General features: G+C 38.6%; 1 protein-coding gene and 1 long non-coding RNA gene across 2 annotated transcripts; one reads left to right on the top strand and one right to left on the bottom strand.

Annotated features, from left to right (window-relative positions):
* Positions 1 to 710: 710 nt before the first annotated feature.
* LOC134200072 (uncharacterized) lies at positions 711 to 3,882 on the top strand. The gene is made up of 4 exons (XR_009974812.1): positions 711 to 1,467; positions 1,636 to 1,707; positions 2,164 to 2,284; positions 2,376 to 3,882. It is a non-coding gene; the product is annotated as an uncharacterized LOC134200072 (long non-coding RNA).
* A 1,660-nt stretch (positions 3,883 to 5,542) lies between these two features.
* LOC101739771 (apoptosis-inducing factor 1, mitochondrial) lies at positions 5,543 to 21,034 on the bottom strand. The gene is made up of 13 exons (XM_038015394.2): positions 20,708 to 21,034; positions 19,827 to 19,861; positions 19,062 to 19,220; positions 18,365 to 18,416; positions 17,840 to 17,994; positions 16,798 to 16,937; positions 11,717 to 11,898; positions 10,393 to 10,578; positions 9,659 to 9,790; positions 8,489 to 8,673; positions 6,804 to 7,013; positions 6,072 to 6,338; positions 5,543 to 5,680 (listed from the first exon to the last, which is right to left on the bottom strand). Exons 1-13 carry the CDS (start codon positions 20,793 to 20,795, stop codon positions 5,609 to 5,611), a joined length of 1,863 nt encoding a protein of 620 aa, XP_037871322.1. The 5' UTR covers positions 20,796 to 21,034; the 3' UTR covers positions 5,543 to 5,608.
* Positions 21,035 to 21,043: the final 9 nt, after the last annotated feature.

Raw genomic sequence — 21,043 nt, forward strand, 5'->3', positions numbered from 1 at the left:
CAACTAGCGTCATCTTACTCCTGTGGCGACGTCATTTTTGTAACTTTTAGGCATTAATGATCTAATAAACTCACTAGATGGCAGATATGAGTTCTGACTCAATAAAAAATGTAGCGTACTTTGAAGCAGTGCTTCCACTTTTAGGGAATTCTCCCTTTTTTAGGGAAAAATAGCTGATATTTTGGATGATAAAGACAATTTAAAAAATACCAGGATTTAGGATATTTCGGGGTAAAAAGCAAAGCCTATACTAGTAACTGTTGTGAATTTTAAAATAAACGATAATTAAAGTAAAACAATGAACATTTTATTTTATGGAGAGAGAATGACATTAAGTCGAGTTGACAAGTAAAAGAATAAAACAGAGTTGTGTATAAAAACTATAAAGGTTTGATTCAACAGTAACCCTCTAGTAAAGTAAATCATAGATTAAGCCACTGCTTTTTCTTAGGGATTCCCCAGAATCCCAATAAGTATAATCCGCCAAATTTTTATTTACCTATTTTCGTTGATGTCACCAGAACTTACTTGTATTGTAATATACAGGTACTTCATGTACCATGAAAGATTATCATGGTAATTTCATTTACGAAAACCTTGCAATTGTCATTTCACTTTTGCTAGCAGTTCCTTCTTCAAAGACTGAGGTGGAAAGATTATTCAGTGTTCTCAAATTAAAAAAAAAAATGTGTGCGTGTACTAGTGTACACACGTAAGAAGTGAAACTTGTTTATGGCCTTATTTTTCGAAAAATGATCTACATGCAACTTTCTAGAAATTGGTTAAATAAAGTTAAATTAGATAAAGTTTAAACAAAAGGATTTTATTATCATAGACATGAATACAAAAAAGTTAAATTAGATAAAGTTTAAACAAAAGGATTTTATTATCATAGACATGAATACAAAACAGATGGCGCGTAACGGAAAAAAGTGACGCGTAACCGAAAAATGTGACGGTAAATTTTTTTCCAACGCCGATAAGGAAGTTTCACTTCAACTGACAAAAGAAACAGGCTTTCTAATGAAACCCTGAACGGCTTGCTTCATAGAAAGTTCCCAACTTTGCCAGCAAACAATTGCTCAATTTTAGAACCGAACAGTGTTAGGTTGTGCAGCAAAAGAATATAAAAGCAATGCGTCGACTTCCTTGAAAATTCTAATCCTATAGATCTATGATCTTCTGGGGGCGTTTATATTATATATACCTACATTAAATAATATGCTGTGGTTTATTTTCTGTATTTTATTTACGCTTTCTATATAAAGGATTTATGAAAGTTGTCTAGGAAATTTTAGGGTAAATTCAAAAGAAACTAGGGTAAAATGTGTTAAAAAAAACGTAAGTGGAAACACTGCTTTGAAGTTTTCAAAATTCCAGGGCCGTAAAACAATCTCAAAAAAAAAAAAAAGTTTTCAAAATGTCGTAACGATTTAATTTTTTAAATCGTTTTTTTTTGGTCTTGGTGTGAGTTATTTTACGTTGTAGTATTAATTTAGAGCAACTTTTAGCTTTATGAGAATATTAGACATTGAGAAACTCTGTTTTGAATTCTCTTTAGACATAACTTGGCTCCAATACTTTTTTCTTCGTTAGCGTTTCGTAAGCCTGTGTAACTATTTTCATTTCTTACAGAATGTTTATTATTAAAAATCAGCATGCCTCGAAGATCGAAAATGAAATGCTATTTCGGATGCCTTGATAACGGTGAGTTTACACTATTTTCCCGGTATATTATTTGCTAACAGAATTATTATTCATAATATAATTAAATGAATTAGCACCAACTAATGGTCCTTCCTATTTCTGCTGCCTAGCTATCATATATGTTAAGTTTTGATCAAAATAGTCGGTATTAAGTCTCGTACTATCACACACACACCTCAGATAATAAAATTGTCTCGAGTGGGTGGAAGTATTTATGTTTTGCAACTCAGCGTATTATATGCTTATTGTCAAGTGGGCCCGAACTAGTTTTTTGGAATGATCAATCAGTCATGCTTTCCTGTTTAAATAAAATACAGCACAATTGATCTCACATCCAAAGTTAGATGATGGCATTCACGTTTTGTTTCCTGGTGTTTGATAACTAAGTTACACCAAGTGGCCTGTGACCACGTTCATCCTTCTACCCAATATAAAATAATGTTTTTATTTTTGTAGACAAAGGTTTGATAATGACAAAATTTTATGGAAAAATTATAAGGAGCACTAAAATGTCTGAAACATGAAAAGATTGATGCACTATATTTGAACCAGAACGTGTTATGTAATATATTAATTTGTAAGTAAGATTACATTAACACTAAATTTTTCATGGTCGTATTTTTTCAATATTTGTTACATACTTAAGATACTTTGTTTCTCCGTTTCAGAAGAGAAACTGATTCAGCAAGGAATGTGAACTCTCAAGGGATCTTAATTTTTTTTAAATATGTTTATAATTGATAAATTAATAATTGAAATAGTTCATAAGAACTAAATTGATGCCAATTTTGTTTTAAAATAGGTTGTTTAGTTCTTATAGTTATAGTATTACGTTTGAATAGTTGTAATTAGTAAGTTAGTAATATATGAAAATACTGATATAAATTTTTGTAAATAACCTTTTGTAAATTCTACGAGAAGATGATTTTAATTAATGATCAAAAGTCAACGGTCTTTAAAAGCATTATTTGCAATTATTTAGATTAACTGTGGAATATATTTGCTAAGTTGTGTTTTCTGTATGAGCAGATATAAATGAAAATGCCCAAACATGATTATGTTTCTTACATTTTCATTATGTGAAATCAATATGCTTGTGACTGAGTATATTAATAATTTATTAAAACTTAAGTGATAGACAGCAACCCCTATTGCACTGCTGAAGTTTATAAGCACTGGTGACCACTTATCATGGGCCGGGTTGCGTGCTCGTCTGCTGTTGAGTGCAATAAAAATTTTCGAAACCCTTTCTATTATTTAGATGTAATATTAGTGTACATTTAATTTGGATTAAAAGATAAATTTACATTTTATGTTTGCATGTGTATGTTTATAATTCATTTGCATGTAACGAACACCAGTTTCTTTTGTAACAAAATGTAAACTAATGGTTTGTAATGAATGTAATTAACTTTAAGATGATTTTCTTTCAATCTGCTGTTTGTTTCATCTAGTATTACCAAAGCTAAAGCATCAGAAACGTCAGAATAGAAATAATTTAGATAGGGAATAAAAGTATAACTAATGTAATCATGTCTAAGATTACTATAAGCGTCATTAAGTACAAACTATCAATATTTAAGAGTACTTTAAATCATCATTACATTTTTTAAACATTTTTTGTTTTTCAAATCATGTAATAAAACGTTTGTGCAGAACAAAATGTCACATGTTATGAACATGATTGTGGGTTAATCGTTTCTTAAATTTCTAAATGTTTATAAGAATGCTAAGAATAATTTAGTATTCACTTTAGTGTGTGTATTATCTCTACAATGCTAGTATAAATGACAATTATTGTATGACGAAGCATAGGTAGTGTTTATAGATGTAATATTTTCATACAAGGTCATGATCTGTCACGATCAACTTTAAGCAAGAACTGCTATAGTTAAGAAACAAATTTATTAAATTTAATTCAAATTGTCTACTATGTTTGTAATGGAAAGCTGACATGTTTATATTTCGCACAAATGACTTAAGTGACATTGAATGATTTGATTATCTAGACTTAATTAACTTTTAGATAACTTTCGATTTAATGTTATTAAGTACTCTAGTAGGATTAATCTAGAGGAGTTATTGTTATTCGAAATTTTATACAATTGTACGTTCATACTATCTTTTAACAGTAAATTGTTTGTAATATAGGGAAATTAAATAGCTTACAGAGAATTACAGCTTTTTATTTAAAAAAACTGTTTTCTCTCTGTATGAAAAGGTCTTATCGATTAGAATGCTGAACACAATCAAACGTTCTTTAATATTTCATAAGTACTACCGGGAATTTCAGCGATTCTAAACGATAAGATTTTTTCATAAAGAGAGTTAATTATAAAAAATATTAAAATTACTAAAAAAAGCCACCTGGTGGGGGGTAGGGAGACTAATAATCGACAGCAGCGACGCCTGCTGTCCCGGGCTCTAACTAAAGCAAAAATAAAAATGAGAGTTGCGCATCTATCTCAAATATATTAAGTGTATAATCTATGCCACAAGCAGCAAGCGAAGTGTCAGTCAGATTAAATTCAGTGTTGTCAGTATAAAGAAAAATAATTACATGGAATTCATATATCGATTATTTTTTTAAATAACCGATAATTGATTTTTATCTTAATCTTTTTTTTACGAGTACACATTATTTTTTATGTTTTTGTTTTAGTTGTACATATTTAAATAACAATACTAGTAAAGTTTTTTTTATTGCTTAGATGGGTGGACGAGCTCACAGCCACCCTGGTGTTGCTAAGTGGTTACTCGAGCCCATAGACATCTACAACGTAAATGAGCCACCCACCTTGAGATAAAAGTTCTAAGGTCTCAAGTATACAAGTTACAAGTTAAAGTCCAATGGGTATGTCTTCGATGTTATTTTATGTGCATAAAATCCATTAAAATCGATTGATTAATGATAATACTTAAAATGATTTATTTATATGTTTTATTTATATACTCAAAATATTTACTTCATACGTAAAAGGATTTGAAGCTGGCAATATTTTTCCCGCAAAAATAAAAATCCTTGTTTTTTCAATAGAGTTACTTTTTTTAAACTACTTATTGTAAACTGTAGTGGCGCTTATTTGCAAGAAAGTAAATGCATATTTATTTATGACAAAATTAATGCACTAAGTATTTTTTCTATAATCTATTGTCCGCTTTGGGCCTAAAATGGGCCATCCCCTTTGTGTTGGTATTGAAAAGCGTCCCGATTCCTCCCAATCTATTGTAATGTTTTTAAAGATAAGTGAGAAACGGTATTTGAATTGGACAAGAACAATAATAATTGGCTAACTATCCAGTTAAGTGTTCGACCAACGACTTGAAAACGTCCGATGACCACTGACGAAATATAGATACTAACATTTTTTATAAATATATTTATTTTGTTGTAATTCGGCATTTTATATATATCAGAGGAAGTGTGAAAGTAGCTGAAGTGATTGATAAATTAAAGAGCAGACATGCGATGCGTAGAGAGACGATGCATGTGACTAGGAGAGGTATGGAAATGGTAGTGCAAGGTAGAGGGGGAAGAGGTCGACCGAAAAACACATGGATATGAGACAGAGAGGAGTGAGTGTTGGGATTGCTGATAGAAGAGAATGGAATAGAAAACCTAGTGGGATAAGGTGGTAACAAAGAAACAGAGTGATTCGGCATTTTGACAAGTGACAATACGTCATGTGTCAAAGTGGGTCGCTACGTTGTGGCGTCTACGGGGTGACCGCCTAGCACCAGACGAGCCGTGAGCTCGTTTTCCATATACACAATAGACAAGACGGCAGCGCTCGCACGCCTCACTCCACTAGTAAGATAAAATAAAACAGTCGAAACTTCATCGGTATCTTTAATAATCTATTTTAACATAAATATATACAACAAGAACTAAATGCAGCGCCTATTCGTCTTCGTGGAGCGCGAACAGCTTGGCCACCTCGAACAGGTCCTCGAACTCCGCCTGCGCCAGCACCTGGGGGCGGGGGGTTGGGGGGCAGTGGGTTAGCTAGCAGCTGCAGACTCGCGAGCGGTCACAAGTTAAAGATAAGATACTACAATCAAACCCGCAAAAGTATAATTTGCGTAATTACTGGTGGTGGGACCTCTTGTGAGTCCGCGCGGGTAGGTACCACCGCCCTGCCTATTTCTGCCGTGAAGCAGTAATGCGTTTCGGTTTGAAGAGCGGGGCAGCCGCTATAGTGTTAAAATCTACCTTAGAACTCATGTCTCAAGGTAGTATTTACGTTGTAGATGTCTATGGGCTCCAGTAACCACTTAACGGTGGGCCGTGAGCTCGTCCACCCACTTAGGCATTCAAAAAACCATCGTCAGCAGTGTGTAGTGTTGGATCCCTTGGGACTCACCTGCCTGGCCACGTGCATCCGGTTGAAGAGGTTCCACAGCAGCACGCCCACCACGCGCCGGCCCTCCAGGTAGAACACCACGCCGCGCTCGTACCGCCGGCCCCCCGCCGCGCCCCCCTCCAGCCTCACCGCCGCCCCGGCCGCGCCCTCCCCCGGCCCCCCCGCGTCCCCCTCCCCGGCGGCGGCGGCGTGGGCCCGGAGCTCCGTGACGGCGTCCTCAGAGAACACTCCGACGGTCTTTAGTTTTGAGTCGATGGTGCCGATGGCCTGAATATTTAAACATAATTCATAAAACATCCATTCATAAAATGTAGTTACTTACAACGTGTGGTACGGTCACCCGCGCCCCGGTGCGGTCAGTGTGACCGGAGTGACAAATATCTGATTAGCGCTAACCAACTTTCAAGACAAGCTTACTTAAGTAATTTTATTTATTTACTAGCTGACCCGGTGCACTTCGTAGTGCCTCAATCGATAAATAAAAGAAAAAACAAAATTGTTATTTTTATTTTTATTCCGAGCATTTTCATTAATTTATCTACCTTTTAAACCTTCTCTGGACTTCCACGAATAATTCAAGACCAAAATTAACCAAATCGGTCCAGCCGTTCTCGAGTTTTAGCGAGACTAACGAACAGCAATTCATTTTTATATATATAGATATAAGATCTAAAATCACTTGGCACTAAGTGACTACGGGTACTCATAGATGTCACAAGATTGTACACTCGCCTCGTATCCGAGGTCGGGCCCGAGGTCGGTCCAGAACATGTGCGGGTGCGTGTAGGGCGCGGGCGCGGTGCCCAGCATGTCGGCCAGCATGTTGTCCCCGGCGCGGCGCCCTGACGTCACGGCGTGGTCGTGCAGCCCGCCCCGCCGCCGCCCCTCCCGCGGCGCCCAGTGGCACGCGGCAGATCCCGCCGCCCACACGCGCGGCCGGGCCTGCACACACCAGCCCAGTACAATAACACGACTGTCCTACACTATTCACACTGGAGCTCTATTACTTTAAAAAATAAATCAAATATTTCACACTAATTGAATATGCAATTTCGAAAAGGGCACATCTCTGAAGATGTAAAATGTTCATAAAAGAAAAAAACTGATTATTTTCTAAAGCAGTGTAAAATTTAAAATATTAGCTTTTGAGATATATTTTAGTGATAATTAGCAATTGATAATTATTGGAATTATTATAAAATGGATCTAGGTAGGTAAGCCTCAAAACTACATGTATATAAAAAAACATATTTGACAAAATATACGACATGTGCCCTTTTCAAAATTGCATATTCAATTAGATTGAAGCTAAGATTTTAGTCACAAACGGAGCCAGTGGCGGGCGGCTTGCAGTAAGGTCCAACAGATAATCGAGCTCAGACCACAGACAAGGTCACCACGCACGGGGTGCACTACTCATGGTAAGCAAGGGTCAGTAAATAAAAGCAGCAGTTAGTAGGAATTAGCTGTGCGGTGTCCGACTTCAAACATCACCTCACCACTTATTCCTGTGGAGGGCGTGAAAAGCGACTAAGTGACTCATCGGAGAACAATATTTCTTTTTATATCTATATGCTCTAGTAACCACTAAACACTAAATGAGTCGTAAGAATATTACCACAATAAGAAAAAAATTGTGATAGTTATTTACTGGTGGTAGGACCTCTTGTGAGTCCGCACGGGTAGGTACCACCGCCCTGCCTATTTCTGCCGTGAAGCAGTAATGCGTTTCGGTTTGAAGGGTAGGACAGCCGTTGTAACTATACTGAGACCTTAGAACTTATATCTCAAGGTGGGTGGCGCATTTACGTCGTAGATGTCTATGGGCTCCAATAACCGCTTAACACCAGGTGGGCTGTAAGCTCGTCCACCCATCTAAGCAATAAAAAAAAAAATGGCCTATATAGGTCTGGACGAGACATGTACATATGTGGGCCGAGCCATTATGTTGGGGCCTGCAGACAGCTCACTTGAGTCCCGGGCGCCGTGCTCCTGTTGATCCAGGAGCTGTTTTTAAAAAAGGAAACTGACTGACACTGAGTTTATTTTATAAAAGAAATACTACAGACGATGTGTGTTTCCGCTGCTCAAGCCAATTCTGTTCTGCCTTTAGCAATAAATCTTTATATAAAGACGATTTATTTATTGCTTATATAGGTGGACGAGCTCACATGCCACCTGGTGTTAAGCAATTACTGGAGCCCATAGACATCTACAACGTAAATGCGCCACCCACCTTGAGATATCAGTTCTAAGGTCTCAGTATAGTTACAACGGCTTCCCCACCCTTCAAACCAAAATGCATTACTGCTTCACGGCAGAAATAGGTAGAGTGGTGGTACCTACCCGCGCGGACTCACAAGACGTGCCTTAGACTGCATTGCGTTATCATTGAGGGGCATATGTAACATTCCCACCTGCAGCTCAGGGTTGACGACCACCCCGCCCAGCTCGGGGTGAACCTCCAGCTCGGAGGCGTCGGCCAGCGCGGGATCGAACTCCGTGCCGACACACTCCACCACGTAGTCGGCCTCCACCTCGGCGCCACTCGCAAGTCGCATCAGCACTTTGTCATCAACCACTATAGAATCTACCACGTCCGCTGTTGAACAAAAAAAAAATTTACAAACTTCTAATTTGACTTTGATGTATAACTATTGTTCCCACTGTCAGTGTTACTGACAACACTTTTTTTTTTAAGGGCTTTTATGACCTGGTTACTAAGACCTTTAAGTCATATCTTATTTTATTTTATATTCTTAATTTTATGAAAAATGATAATATGGAGTGCAATGAAATGAAGATGATTAATTTGAGACATTAATCAACTGGGATGAAATTAGATGAAATGAGATGATATGGGATGAAATATAATCTCAGTAAAATGGTGGTCATTTACTAAGATTTTTTCAGTGGACTTTTTGGAGGAACCCGAGAAGTTACGTCCAGCGGCTTTGTTTCATTTTCCCACATTTGTGCACTTTCACATATACTAAACAGTTAATAAACCACCGTTATTACACATTGAAACCTGAAGAAACACTAAATAGACAAAATAAAACAAATAACACAACTTCAGTCCTCGCGTTCCCGCCAAAAAGTCCACTGACAACACAATCTCCTCAAGCACTACAGGACTAGTCTGAAGATGAAACTGGGAGTAGGTTATCAGAACGGCTCTGAATTGAATTATTTATGGAAGTCCAGAGAAGGTTTAAAAGGTAGATAAATATGAAAATGCTCGGAATATAAATAAAAATAACAATTCTGTTTTTCCTTTGATGTGTCCGCCGTCGGACGGATTCCTTATGTTTGTTTTAAGTTTATTTTATACAAAAGTTTAGGTTTTTTATTTATCGATTGAGGCACTACGAAGTCTGTCGGGTCAGCTAGTTCTTAATATTTTGTTAAATGTGTTGATGTGGTCAAACTGCTTTTCATTGGCATCTGTCATAACAATTTAAGAGCCCAAAGAATCTTAATCCAAATAAAAACTTATTAATTATTCTGTAATTATTCTGTATTCGTTAATTATTGTCTAGTTGTATGTTCACATAGAGAACCAGGTTGTAGAGACAGCGGCTCACCTTCAGGCAGGAGTGTGACCCCCGCTTCTTGGAGCCTCCGGGCGGCCTCCTCCGCGAGGTAGGAGGGCAGGATGGACGCTAGAGGACTACTCTCTCGGTACAATTCTAATACTGTTTTACCCGTATCCTTTACTGAAAATAAATTGTTAATTCTATAGACAAATCCTTTAATTTTTTCTTTTATATCATGGTTTGTACTTTCTTTTGTTTATATATCACTAGACATGGTCATATTATGTATTAATAATAAAATAATAATAATGATTAATTAATTAATTAATTAATTAATATTAATTTATTTATTTTAATATAGTTTATTACATATATTATGTTCGGTGATATACTACCGAACAACTTTGTCAGCATAATTCGCGTGACGCGTCAACTTTACTTTCACAAATCGTCAATGCACAATCAACAACCGCGTCATCCAAGTGCATTTATAACATTAACGTTTCATTAATTTACTTAATATTTTCATAATAAATATTTTTAAGCAATATAATCTTTAAATAACAAACTCACATTGCACCCTACAACATTACAATAAATATTAACCTAACAGAAAACAAGAAGAAAAGAAGAGAAATAGAAAAGTTTGTATTAATAATCAATACAATTTCATTACGGTCCCACAAACCAGCTGGCAATTTAAAGGAAATAGTAGGATAAAGTAGTAATAGTATGGGACAATAATAGCATGCCACTACTGGTGGGGTGGTGACCGGACTCACATCTGGCGGCGAGCGCGGCGCTGAGCTCGGTGGCCAGCAGCCCCCCGCCCAGCACCGCCACGCGCTGCACGTCCCCCCCCGCCAGCCGCGCCGCCAGCTGCGTGACGTCATCCGCCGTGCGCAGCGTGCGCGCCCGCCCCGCGCCCCGCGCGCCCGCCAGCGCCGCCGAGCGCCGCGCCACCACGCCTGCGCACTACACATGTGTCACTACTGTGTGCCGTGCACTACGCGTCATATAGCACGACCGCGTACTGCAGTGGTCGGGGAACCGGGGTAAATTACCCCAAATGGGGTAAAATGAAATTTTGGGGGGTAAAAATAAAACTTTTGTGAGTAAAAAGTATATATTGAAGTGAAACTTCCTTAGAATCGTTGTGATTTTAAACTCGATGAAACGAAAGGAAAAAATAAGTCCATAGAGACACAAACACATAAATGTATAAGGATTCAGCCGGCGAGATAATGAGATTTTATTTTTATTTTATTTATTGGGTACCAACATATTATACATCAGCACAGTACAGCTATCATATACATTGATTTCACACTAACTGCTAACACAATTACAGGTACCGACTGCATGCATAAAAAAAAAAGCTGTTCATTAAAGAGAGGAGATAGAACACATTAATTAATTATTGAATAAATGATGTTTAAATTAAATTTTTTGTTATTGTTTTGTTTTCAATATTATCATGGGGGTTATAATATGATAGATGCTAAAAAGAAGCGATTTCGTTTTTTTTGTTTTCGCCATGGGGTAATATCAACTTACACAAATATATTTTGGGGTAATAATTAAAAAAGTTCCCCGACCGCTGGCGTACTGTAACACTACCTATTTATTACCCGGAAAAATTTAGTATGTCACATAACACTAAACATGACGTTCATATCCAAAGAATATATTATACAAAAGTCGGATCATATCTAGAGGTCCGTTGTCTGTTGTGTTCTGGTCTAAGTATCGTATTATATTTTATATGTTTGAGTGTCAAAAAAAAAGGTGCAATTATGTACGTATAAGTTATAACTAAAAATGTCAATATTAATTAATTTTATTATAATAATACATTTAAAAAAATCTAAAGTAAGCTTGTATAGAGTTTATTTGGTAATCATAAAAGGTCTATAATTTGTAACACCCGAACATTCAGTACAATAGGACTGAATGTTGTTACTTCTCTGGACTTCCACAAATAATTCAAGACAAAAATTAACCAAATCGGTCCAGCCGTTCTCTAGTTTTAGCGAGACTAACGAACAGCAATTCATTTATATATACAGAACTAGCACTGTTACTGGCGCGTGACGTGTGACTGACCGGTCGCGACGAGGCAGTAGTCGTACGTGAGCGTGTGCGTGCCCCCCGCGCCCTCCAGCGTGGCCCGGCGCCGCGCCACGTCCAGGCGCCGCACCGCCCAGCCCCGCGCCACCCCGCACCCCGCGCCGCGCTCCTCCAGCTGCTCCACGGGCGTGTAGAACGCGCTCGGCTCGTACGCCAGGCTGAGGACACACGCACCACTGCTAGTTTTTTTTCCTACCTAAGCTGATAGCCTTGAGAGGCTATATCAGGGTCGCCTTAACTAGTAGGTGAGCTCACGGGGCTCAAACCTGATGACGTTGCTAACACGAACCCTAGCAAGAGCAGTGCTTCGCAGAATCTACCACCGGATCGGAAACGCCACCCACTGAGAAGATCCGGCGAGAAACTCAGTGGGCTGTGTCTGAGGGTTAACTTACTCGTCGAGCCCTTGACGAGAACAGTGACCGGTGCTTGAGGTACCTAAAAGCACCGTTAGTGGATCGGGAGGATCCGAAATTTGGGGCGACGTCGACTGCTTTCCATTCTTTCCGCAGGATCGGGAAAGTAGTTACCGGCGGCCACGATGAGAGGGTTCTCGTGTCGTGCCGCTTTATCGAAGTGACCACTGGTAGTTTTCCAATGACAGCACTAGAGCGCATTATGCGGCATAATGCTCAACGTTGAATGTTCCAACCACAGCAACGCTTCGCACGATCGAGCACTCTCAAAAGTACTGCCTCTCATCAGATATTTTATTAATGACTCAAATAACTCATCTGTTGCATTATCATATATATATGTAAGCTTGTAGACTGCATGTTGTGTACGTGGCCATAGAGTAAGATTATATATAAGAATGACATTGGCACTGACACACTCAGATAGAGAATTTGATCTTGACCGTGAAGTGATTTATGAAATATTGGAAGTAAAAAACCTTTAATTGTCGATTTTTCTATTTTTAGGTGAATAGATTCACAATGTTTAAATGTTTTTAGTGTTTAATTTTATAATAACAATAAACTTTTCTATTTTTAGATAAATCAAATTTGCGTTATTTACTCCAGTACCATCTGACATATTACATATATATTTTAAATAAATATATCACTTGATAATGAAATAATTGATTGATTTAAACTCGGAGCACTCGATAAATCATCGTCATCACTGTCATCTGGATAAGATGATTCAATTAAAAAGTATAATATAATTTTCTTAGAACTCATTTAAAAAAAATACTCAAAACGTAAAAAAATTTTCTTCTTCTTCTTCTTCGTCGCTTTCTTCATTACTGAAGGTCGTGTCCCTGAAACTCGACCGTTGCCTGTCTCGTGAGCTGTTTCCATCTCGTCCGGTCCTCAGCTGCTCGAATGGCGGTTGCGACCCAGTTAGAGCGGTTACTTGATCACACCAACGGCTAGGTAATCGGCCGCGGGGTCTCTTTCCTTCTACTTTGCCCGTCACAATCACTTTGTCCAAGTTATCTGACTGTCGGCGGGCAATATGACCGAAGTAGCTGAGGATCCTCTGGTAACAGATTGTTGAGAGCCTGACTCGGATGCGAAGCTGATCCAGGATAGATTTATTTGTCCTCTTGGCCGTCCACGGAATTCGGAGCATTCGTCTCCAGCACCACATTTCAAATGCGTTTATTTTCTTGCGCTCGGATGCCTTAATTGTCCAGGACTCTGCCCCGTAGAGAAAGATGGAGAAAACTAAGGTTCGGACGAGTCTCATTTTCGTGACGTTGGAGACTTTGCGATTTTGCCATATTCGTTTGAGCTTGGTCATCGCTGTTTTGGCCATCTGCGTCCTCCTCCTTATCTCTCCCTCACTGCCTCCGCGGTCGGTCAGTAAGGACCCGAGGTATATGAACTCGCTGACAAATTCTAGATCTGATAGCTCTCCAGTTCTAGAGAGTTGACTGGTTCTGTCCACTATCATGACCTTTGTTTTGGACTTATTAACGGAGAGCCCCACTAAACTACTCTCATACTCCACTCTACGGAATAGGTCAGCAAGTTCCTTCTCAGATGACGCGAAAAGCGTGGTATCGTCCGCATATCTCAGATTGCTAATTTTTATGCCACCGACTGAGATGCCCCCCTCCCACTCCTCTAAGGCTTTCCTCATTACATATTCTCCATACACATTGAAAAGAATAGGAGAAAGTATGCACCCCTGTCGCACACCTTTTTCTGGCTTAAAAGGTCCCGAGATGACGTCATTCACTCTAACCATAGACACACCATCCCGGTAAAGGCTAGCGATCAATGATACTAGATGTTGAGGTACGCCCATTTCCCGCAGAATTCTCCACAAACAGTCCCACCGAACACAATCAAAAGCTTTTGTGTAATCTATGAAACACAAGAGTATTGGCATGTTAAACTCCCGACTTTTTTCAATTATTTGCCTTACATTTACAATTTGTTCTCGTGTTCCTCGACCCTTCACAAAACCCGCCTGTTCACTAGGGATCTGCCACTGAATATAGGATTGTAGTCTTCCGTTAATTACATAAAGCATTACTTTACTAGCGTGTGATATTAATGCCACTGTTCGGTAATTACTACATGTTCGCGTTGATCCTTTCTTGTGTAGTGGAATAAGCAGAGATTCTTTCCAGTCTTTGACCCATTTGCCTGTCCTCCATACTTGGTTACACAGATCAAGCAGCAGCTTAATTCCTCGATCTCCTAAATGTTTTAATTCCTCAGCGAAAATATCGTCTCTACCAGCTGCCTTATTCGTTTTAAGTTTATGCAGGGCACCTCTGATTTCGGATTCTATAATCTCCGGTTCCCGGTAGTTTATTTCTAGCACTCGGGATTCTCCATCCTGTCCTGCAGGAACGGCATACAATTTTTCGCAATACGATCGCCACCTCTCCGTTATCTCATCTATCTCACTCAATAGCTTGCCCTCCTCAGTCTCTATAGCCCATGTTTTTGCCTTAAACTCTCTCGTGATGTTTTTGATTTTCAAAAATATGTCTCGGGTTTGAAACTTCTGCGCATGATCTTCAATATCCTGACAGATTGAGTTAAGGTAATCATTATAGTCCCTACGGCAGAGCAGTTGAACTCTTGCCGAGGCTTCGCGGTAATCTGTAATAGCAGATTCGACATTGCCTATGAGTAGTTCCTTTCGCTCTCTGATAGCCTTCCACGTCTCCTCTGTTATCCACTCTTTCCTCGGAGCATCTGCCGATTTCTTCTGGGAATCATTACGCGACGATAGGATTAGGGCCTTTAATCTGTTCCAGTTTTCGTCAATGTCATTATGGTCCATAATAGTGTTGGCCGATTTGATGTCGAAACGTTCCCTGAAAATTGCCAGTTCACCGCGGTCGAGCCTCCTCTGCGTCGAAAGAGATGTTCGTTTACACCTCTTTAGTTTGAGACTAATGTTGGGTTCTAGGATGTGTGATGCGTAATATATGGTTATATAACAAGAATAACCACCTAGCCTCTCCACTCCAATCTCCACTCCCACCTACTCGCGGTGAACCCTGTTACGTCGAGTAACCTATCGTTGAGATTGCGGTATCCAATCCCTTTGGAAACGTAGGTCGACAAGCAGACGGGAGGAGAGGGGGACTCCGGTCATTTATAGATACTTTACACCGGAGGTCAGTCGTTGGCAGCAGGGCGTACTGACTACCACAACCAACATCACTGCGGCGCAGAAGGCAAGGGGAAACCACTGCGCTAGTTTTCCCAAGTAATCCTATGAAAGTGGACCAAGTACAGAATGAGATTGTATGCGATCCGGCTACCACCCGGCGCCGTGTCGAGTCCAGGTCACACGGTGTGAAATATGTTACTGGCCACCCTGCTGCGGCTCACCAGGCACAGTGCGGACAGAATGTTACTGGTGACAGAACAGCGGATCAACGAGCACAACTTCGCAAGAAGATGAAAATTGGAACCTGGAATGTCCGAGGCATGCTCCAACCCGGAAAACGAGAGATCTTAGACAAAGAGCAAGCACACTACAACTTGAAAATATTGGGAATTACGGAAACACATATGAGAGGATCGGGCTTTTATACTACCCCAAAAGGCCATACTGTGTACTTCTCAGGCCCAGAAAATGAAAGTAAGCATGGTGTAGCGTTGTCTGTAGTGGCCGATATCAACAAAAAAATTTTAATGAAATAATAAAAATCCAAATTACTTAAAATAACCGTAAATCGTTTTGAACCAATTATTATTGTTTACCACATTATTTATACATTAATGAGGTTGAAAACTCCATGAATATTTTTTTTCAACACTGAACTTAGCGCACTCTGCTGATGCATTTGAAAACTAATTCACGTTCCAATTAAGCTTCAGCATAATTCGGCATTGTGCGCCACTGAGTCGCATTATGCTCTGTAATTGGAAAACTACCACTTTCTCTAGCGGCCCCCACTGGTGCCGTGCCACCATCAATACCGAGTCGGCAGCACCAGCTAGCACCGAATATAATAAATTCGACAAAACTGGAATTGCCCTAGCGAGACTTTACTGGTGGTAGGACCTTTTGTGAGCCCACGCGGGTAGGTACCACCACCCTGCCTATTTCTGCCGTGAAGTAGTAATGCGTTTCGGTTTGAAGGGTGGGGCAGCCGCTGTACCTATACTTGAGACCTTAGATATCTCAAGGAGGGTGGCGCATTTATGTTGTAGATGTCTATGGGCTCCAGTAACCACTTAACACCAGGTGGGCTGTGAGCTCGTCCACCCATATATGCAATAAAATAAAAAAAGACTCACAAAAAATTTAATAGTTCATGTTACGATGGTGAAATTATGATTAGAATGATAGATATGATTAGATATGATTAGAAGAAAAAAATAAAAAGAGATTATATAATCAACAGAAAATAATATCTGTATCTCATGTTCACTTAAGACATTCACTTACGAGTTAAGATTTAACAGTAGGCAGCGGTTTGGCTCAACCCCTAGCATTGCTAAAGACGGTAACCACCCACCACCAGGCGGTCCGTATGCTCGTCTGCCTACAAGAGCATTAAAAAAAAGACCGCTTTTAATTTCAGCAAATCAAAGTTCATTATCTAATAATTAAAGTACCTTACTTACCTTCTCACCCTGCCGTTCCACTGTTTAAAGGTCAAGGAGTCGAGGTCTGTGACTTTGTCCAGGTCTGGCTCCCGCCACAGCTCCTTGGTGAGCGGAGGCCGCATGTACGGCAGCTGGTACTCCGAACCCACCATCAGCACCTGACCCGGCACAGACATACTGTTATATAGGTTCCACCACTCTAATTCTAGCACTTAGGGCGGATTCGACCAAACTTAAATTTAAACTCGAGTAACTATACGAGGAATAACCTATTCCATGATTTTAATCTCGAGTAAATTCATAGTCGTTTTTCCACGTATAGTTGCGCTAGGAATAACAATAAGCGAATAGCAGAGTGAATGGTGAACAAAAATAAAATCCGGCAAATAAATGTTGTTGTTCAACGGCATAGTGTAAGAGCATACAAATCGTCAACTCGATTTTGCCGTATTTTAGTGTGAAAAAGTAGCTGTTGTGTAAGATATCCAGCTGTCAAACGTATTATTTTTATTTCTTGTTTGTTTGAGGGAATTGTCAAGTTTTGTCGTGTGGTTTTATCTTTTTTCGTTTAAACGTTGCATTCAGACTATTAATAATCATTTAGTGCATTGCGTTGACTTGAAATTAAAACAGAATAAATATTTATGAAATGACAGAAATCAGATGTTGGACTGACAGACGCCATTACTTTATTCTAGGAATAGCTCCGTTATTCCGTGCGAAACGGCGGTATAGTAACAATTCCCGAATAGGCCCACTATTCTTAGAATTGTAGTTGGTAAAACGTAAAATTGATTTACTCTCGATTAACTGACGAGTTATTCTAAGAATAAGATTTACTCTTGTTTGGTCGAATCGACCCTTAGTCACCCTGTGTTTTCAATGATTAGAATAAACATTAGAAGTCGTCGTGGCCTAAAGGATAAGGATAAGGATATACCCGCCTGGGATTCTAACACCGACCGTTGCATCGCTCAACATGGCACCGGACATCTTATCCTTTAGGCCACGACGACTTCGAGTTTTGAAATTTTGAATTTAAATAACGAATATTTTTTACCTGGGCGTCGGGTTTTTGACTGCGTATCGCCCTCATGGCTGCAAACGAGGCAGTACCAGCACCGACCAGCAGGAACTGTACGTGTCGCGGGAGCTGATCCGCAGACGCCGGGATGGGTGTCCGTACTGGCCCAACATTCTTTTTTGGTGCATCTTCTGTTTTGGAAAAATTGTATCGTGAAATAAAACAAAAATTACATGACAAACTATCTGTACCAGTCCGCTTCGCTGGGCATTTAAAATTAACATTATTATTTTTCAACCCCACAAAGATTCCCATCATTAACGCCCCCGCAGCTGGTGTAGGGAGGCCAACACTCATATAAATATTACCCTATCCATTAAGTACATGTATTTTCCTACATGGATACCAAGTTTCGAGTCAATCGGATACATGGTTCAATAGTTATAACGGAACATCCGTAAAAACCACTGTAGATTTATATATTAGTATAGATAACTAACTGGAGACTGACTAACATCTGAGAATGTTTCCCAGGCAAACTCTACAATAGCAACTACTTACCAGAGGATATGATTTTCTTTTCTTCTTCACTCAGCTTACGAAAGAAATATATCTGTAAAAATATTAAACTCTACTGTATATTGTACAAAATGACTGATATTTCGGATGGTTTAAGGAGTGTGCAGCCTAGCTGTGTAAACTCACAATATATTTAATCATTTTGGTTATGTTCCAAGCCAGATTTTTTTACTTGTTGTTATTTTTTGTGTATGTTTTTAGCTTGTAATGTGTATTGTGTGCCTAATATATAAATTAGTTACTAAACTATAACGCTCATGACGACATAATTTCAATGTCACTTAAACAAATAATTTCAAATGATTTCTTGCTTTCTCAGTTATTGTTCATGAACTCATAAATATATTTTTCTATTACATAGAGAGGAGCACAAGATTAATACCTATACTGATGCTGAATGCAACTCAAAATATCAGAATGGTACCTACATGACTGTTTTAGCTTGTGTGAATTACTTCAATCTCAAGGTGGGTGGCGGATTTACGTTGTAGATGTCTATGGGCTCCAGTAACCACTTAACACCAGATGGGCTGTGAGCTCGTCCAACCATCTAATAATCTATTTACGTAACTTTAAAGATATTACAAATATTATCTTTTCTACTATTTTTATGATTAATCTTTTAGCTTTAAATGAATTCAATGGCTTTATAAAAATAGTATATTTTATCTAAACTTACTCCACCAACCGATGCGGTGAGTGCTAGGGCTGCTGCAACAGTCCATGATCGCCGCGGAGACTGTGATGGCGGTGTAGGAGGTGGACTTGATTGTGCAGGAGGGGGTGAATGTACACTGGGGCTGTGTGATGCTTGTGATGCTTCCGATGTAAGGACAGTCTGTGGAAAATATGTTCACCTGTAGCTGGGTCTTCAAGGTACACTACAACACACAAGTATTGTCTCTACTCATTTAACAGGCTATTGATATTATAATGAGGCAAAATTAACTAATAATGTCTACTGGTTGATTAAGGTCTAATGGTACGACTGCTGTGACCATTGACTGACTGCACTGACCATGGGACACCATTCAATATCTATTACTCCCATCAGTTTAATTGGTTAAGATGTTTAAAAACCAAGGTTTGGGAGTATTTCTTACTGACTTATGTGTGTATTTGTTGCCCATAATATGACAAAAATTCAAGTTTCAGGCTGATTGTGTACTTTATTTATTATATACTTATAGTATTAGATAAAAGTAATACTGTAAAATTCAGAAACAATTCTGTGATTATTTAATTATTAAACAAATTACTTACAGTTCGGTATTTCTTAATTTTCCTTGGCCGCTTGTAATTCAAACGTTACAGGATTTATTACATAGCATATTGATTAAAAATTTATAAGAAATATTATCATTTTAAATATTTAGTGTAAGCCTAATAAAAATAAATTCAATAAACAAGTAAATTAGGAACAAGATTATTTTTATATATTCACCTGTGATGATGTCGAGGCAGAGGCATATGTATTACCTGCAATTGACATTATTTGGAATATAGGTTGATGCAACATCACTATTTAAACTAAAAATAGTTAAAGATACAACAGTTACTTGTGTAACGGTTTCCTTGATGTTACGCTTGTCAACAACTGAATAAGACGGTATTCAAGAGAATTCATGACTAAGCTACCCCCACTTTCTACTATAAATACGAGTGAATATCGTCGCTCAAAACATTTCGGCTCGAGCAGCCGAACTTGGACCTCTCTGATGGCGCCAGCCTGCTCCGTCAATAATAATAATAAAAAAGTTAAAATAAGATGTGCATCTTTTATAAATTACATAATTTATTCATTTTTCCGTATTTAGGACTGCTGGCATGACCTGGAGTGATGTCAAGAAGCAAGCATAAAACAGGGTCAAGTGAAGACAACTTGTGAGGGCCCTATGTTACAGTGGGGTGCCCTAGGTCTACAACATTTAGGTTTTGTAATTTTCCTTCATTATTTAAACAAAAAATTATATAAGCCATGACTTTGTTACCATTTGAAATGAATAAAAAAAAACACATTTTTCTCTTTCACTCTCATGTGTGTTTATGATTAGGAATGGAGAGAGACAAGCATTGGGGCTACGCGATCATAAGTGGTTACCGTAGCAATGTCGTTGCCCCCCACCTAACAGTTACCGGTTGTTAGAATGAACAGTTAGTGTTTCTTTAGTAAGTTTCAAACACGTTACATGATTAAGCCTATTGCAACAAGTTATTTTTTAACAGTGCAATTCGCTTAAGTACTTTGCTTTAAAATTATCCGCTACTGATTAGTTACTAAATAATAAATATATTTTTTTTTATTTACACGATGTCAGAACTTACGGAAGAGTTTGTAGGCATCTCTCCTAGCGGTGGTATAAAGTAAAAAAGATTGACTTTCTCCACACAACACGGAAACCGCTCTGAGCATGCTTAACTATTTAAAAATCACTTAGCACTTCATTAAAATATACCATTTAAATTATTAATCCCCTAATTTAATTTAAGATTGAAATCATTCGTAAACATTTTTCATTTCTGCTCTGACAGTAGTAGGTATTTCTATTTAACGAAATTTAAAAAGTCTCTATTCGCCAGATTTAGGTTATAGTTTTCTTTATCAAAATTCATTTATTTTTGACATCATTTGTTTGATTTGTCCATTGGACAAGCATAGGG

Source organism: Bombyx mori, chromosome 14 (genome assembly GCF_030269925.1).
Source record: "Bombyx mori chromosome 14, ASM3026992v2".
Lineage (NCBI taxonomy): Eukaryota > Metazoa > Arthropoda > Insecta > Lepidoptera > Bombycidae > Bombyx > Bombyx mori.